The 2,349-nt window shown below is 37.9% G+C and overlaps 1 protein-coding gene across 1 annotated transcript; it reads right to left on the bottom strand.

The window, feature by feature from the left end:
- Positions 1-864: 864 nt before the first annotated feature.
- On the bottom strand, positions 865-1,221 carry LOC121493725 (60S ribosomal protein L36a-like). Its single transcript, XM_041759934.1, has one exon. The coding sequence runs from the start codon at positions 1,219-1,221 to the stop codon at positions 901-903; it is 321 nt and encodes a 106-aa protein (XP_041615868.1). The 3' UTR covers positions 865-900.
- Between the last annotated feature and the right edge of the window lie 1,128 nt (positions 1,222-2,349).

Below are 2,349 nucleotides of genomic sequence, written 5' to 3'. Positions count from 1 at the left end.
AGTTTCTATAACAAAGAGACCCAGAGTAGCAATAGCTCAGTCCCATGAGGTCATTCAAAGACCTGGGCTAGTAAGTCACCTCTGTCATACAGAACATGTGGCTTCCATGTTAAGCATCCAAGGTACCCACCTCAATTAGTGATTTTTCAGTCAGGGGAGTAGGAATAGAGGAGGTCTGTAGCAAGCAGCTTTATCATTAAGGAGGTAACTTGCAAGGTGCATATATCACTTATTCTCACATCTCATTGGCCAGAACTTAGTTATGTTGCTACTTCTAATTGTGAGGCTGGGAAATGTACTATCTAGATGGGTGGCAGGAGAAGAGTCTATTATTTATGTTGTTTATTAAAAAAAATTTTTTTTTAGTAATCTCTGCACCCAGTGTGGGGCTCAAACTCATGATCCCAAGATCAAGAGTTGCATGCTTTTCTGACTGAGCCAGTCAGACACCTCTGAGATTCTATTATTTAAAAGAAGAAAGAGACAATGCACACTGACTAATAACTATCAGTCTTTGCCATATTCACTTATTCTTCCATCAATTTTATTTTTTTATTTTTATTTTTTTAAAAATTGCCCCACAAGGGGAATTTTATTGACAGCACTAGTTTATTTCCCTCTTAAAAAGACCAACTGCAACCAAATGAACATAATGTCAATATTTTATTTTTTTAAGATTGTATTTATTTATTCATGAGACACACACAGAGAGAGAGAGAGAGAGAGAGAAAGGCAGAGACACAGGCAGAGGGAGAAGCAGGCTCCATGCAGGGAGCCTTACATGGGATTCCATCCTGGGTCTCCAGGATCACGCCCTGGGCTGAAGGTGGCACTAAACCACTGAGCCACCGGGCTGCCCTAATGTCAAGATTTTATTGTCTTCATAACAAAATATGAATCTTAGAATTGGATCACTTGGCCCTTTCTCTTCTTATCTCCTCCCAGTTCAAAATGCTTGCATCTCTTAATAGCCAGCATTCTCTTAGATCTGCACTTGGGCTCCACACATTCCAGCCTCAGCGCGATCTTCTTTGTAGTTTTAGCCTTTTTCCGGAAAATCGGCTTAGTCTGCCCACCATAGCCACTCTGCTTCTTGTCATAACGCTGCTTTCCCTGGGCATAAAGAGAATCTTTGCCTTTCTTGTACTGTGTCACTTTGTGGGGTTGGTGCTTACCACACTTCTTGCAGAGAGTCCGGCGGTTTTTAGGAACATTCACCATCTTTGCAAGAGCACTATGGGCACGGAAAGCTCTTCCATCAATTTTAATTCATATGTGACTGGTCTTTTATTCACACTCTCACTGGCTAAATAGGGATATGACTGATAATTCCTGCAGGCTGCTGTTGAACCAGGACAAGAGTACGAGAATGTTACTGATCTTTGGAATTAGTTTCTCTACCTATTATCTATCTATCATCTATCTATCTATCTATCTATCTATCTATCTATCTATCTATCTATCATCTATCTATCTATCTATCTATCTGCCAATCTATCTATCCTCTATCTCATCTGTTGGATTTGTTCTGTTTGCCTCAGACTCTGATATAAGTTTGAACCTCTTGGTTTTGGGTAGATTCAATTTAGTCAAGGAATCTATAGATATTTTATTGGGAAAGTAACTGCATGTTAATGAATGAGTAGGAGTTAAATAAGAGTAGAAATAATTATAAAGCACCTGTCAAAAGTGAAGTGCTATAGAAATGCTAAATAATGACACTAATAAAAAACTGATTGTCGTGACTCCAAAGGAAGTGTTAAGTTGGAGTGTTTTGACGTGTATGGCATTTGAATGATCTAAATAGGTGTTTAGACACACATGAGAGACTGTTCTAGCCACTCAAGGGAAACAAGAGTCTGTTCTACCCACTCAATATTTTGCTGCTTCCGTGAGAATTTTATCATCTTTAAATATTATTTTAAAAGTAAGGATTGTGATGTCTTATTAAATTCATATAAAGGAAGGACATTGTCTACCAAAAATGTGACATTTTACTCAGATTGCCTTGCTCTGTACCTTCAGTTCCTGGAGTCTCTGCCTCTGATAGAATCCACTGCTCCTGAACCTGTGTGTTGACCAGGCACACAAGAGTTAGGACTGCGTATCAGTACTGAGCTCTTGGTAGAGTCAGAGCTTTGGATTAGGCAACTTTCTTGTTTTAAAACATATCTGTAAATATGTCAACAAGAGCAAAAAAGCAATTTAAAAAAATAAAAACAAATCTTTACATACTTATTAAGTATAGGAGGCCACATCAAAAACAAAAATGTGGTGATTTGAATGTTAAGGGAAAGAAAAATGAATGGATTATATTGCTTATAAGTATTAGTTGTTTTAAGATAAGAA

Source organism: Vulpes lagopus, chromosome 6 (genome assembly GCF_018345385.1).
Source record: "Vulpes lagopus strain Blue_001 chromosome 6, ASM1834538v1, whole genome shotgun sequence".
Classification (NCBI taxonomy): domain Eukaryota; kingdom Metazoa; phylum Chordata; class Mammalia; order Carnivora; family Canidae; genus Vulpes; species Vulpes lagopus.
The sequence above is the reverse complement of the archived record's forward strand: the minus strand, read 5'-3'. Positions and strand labels throughout refer to the sequence as shown.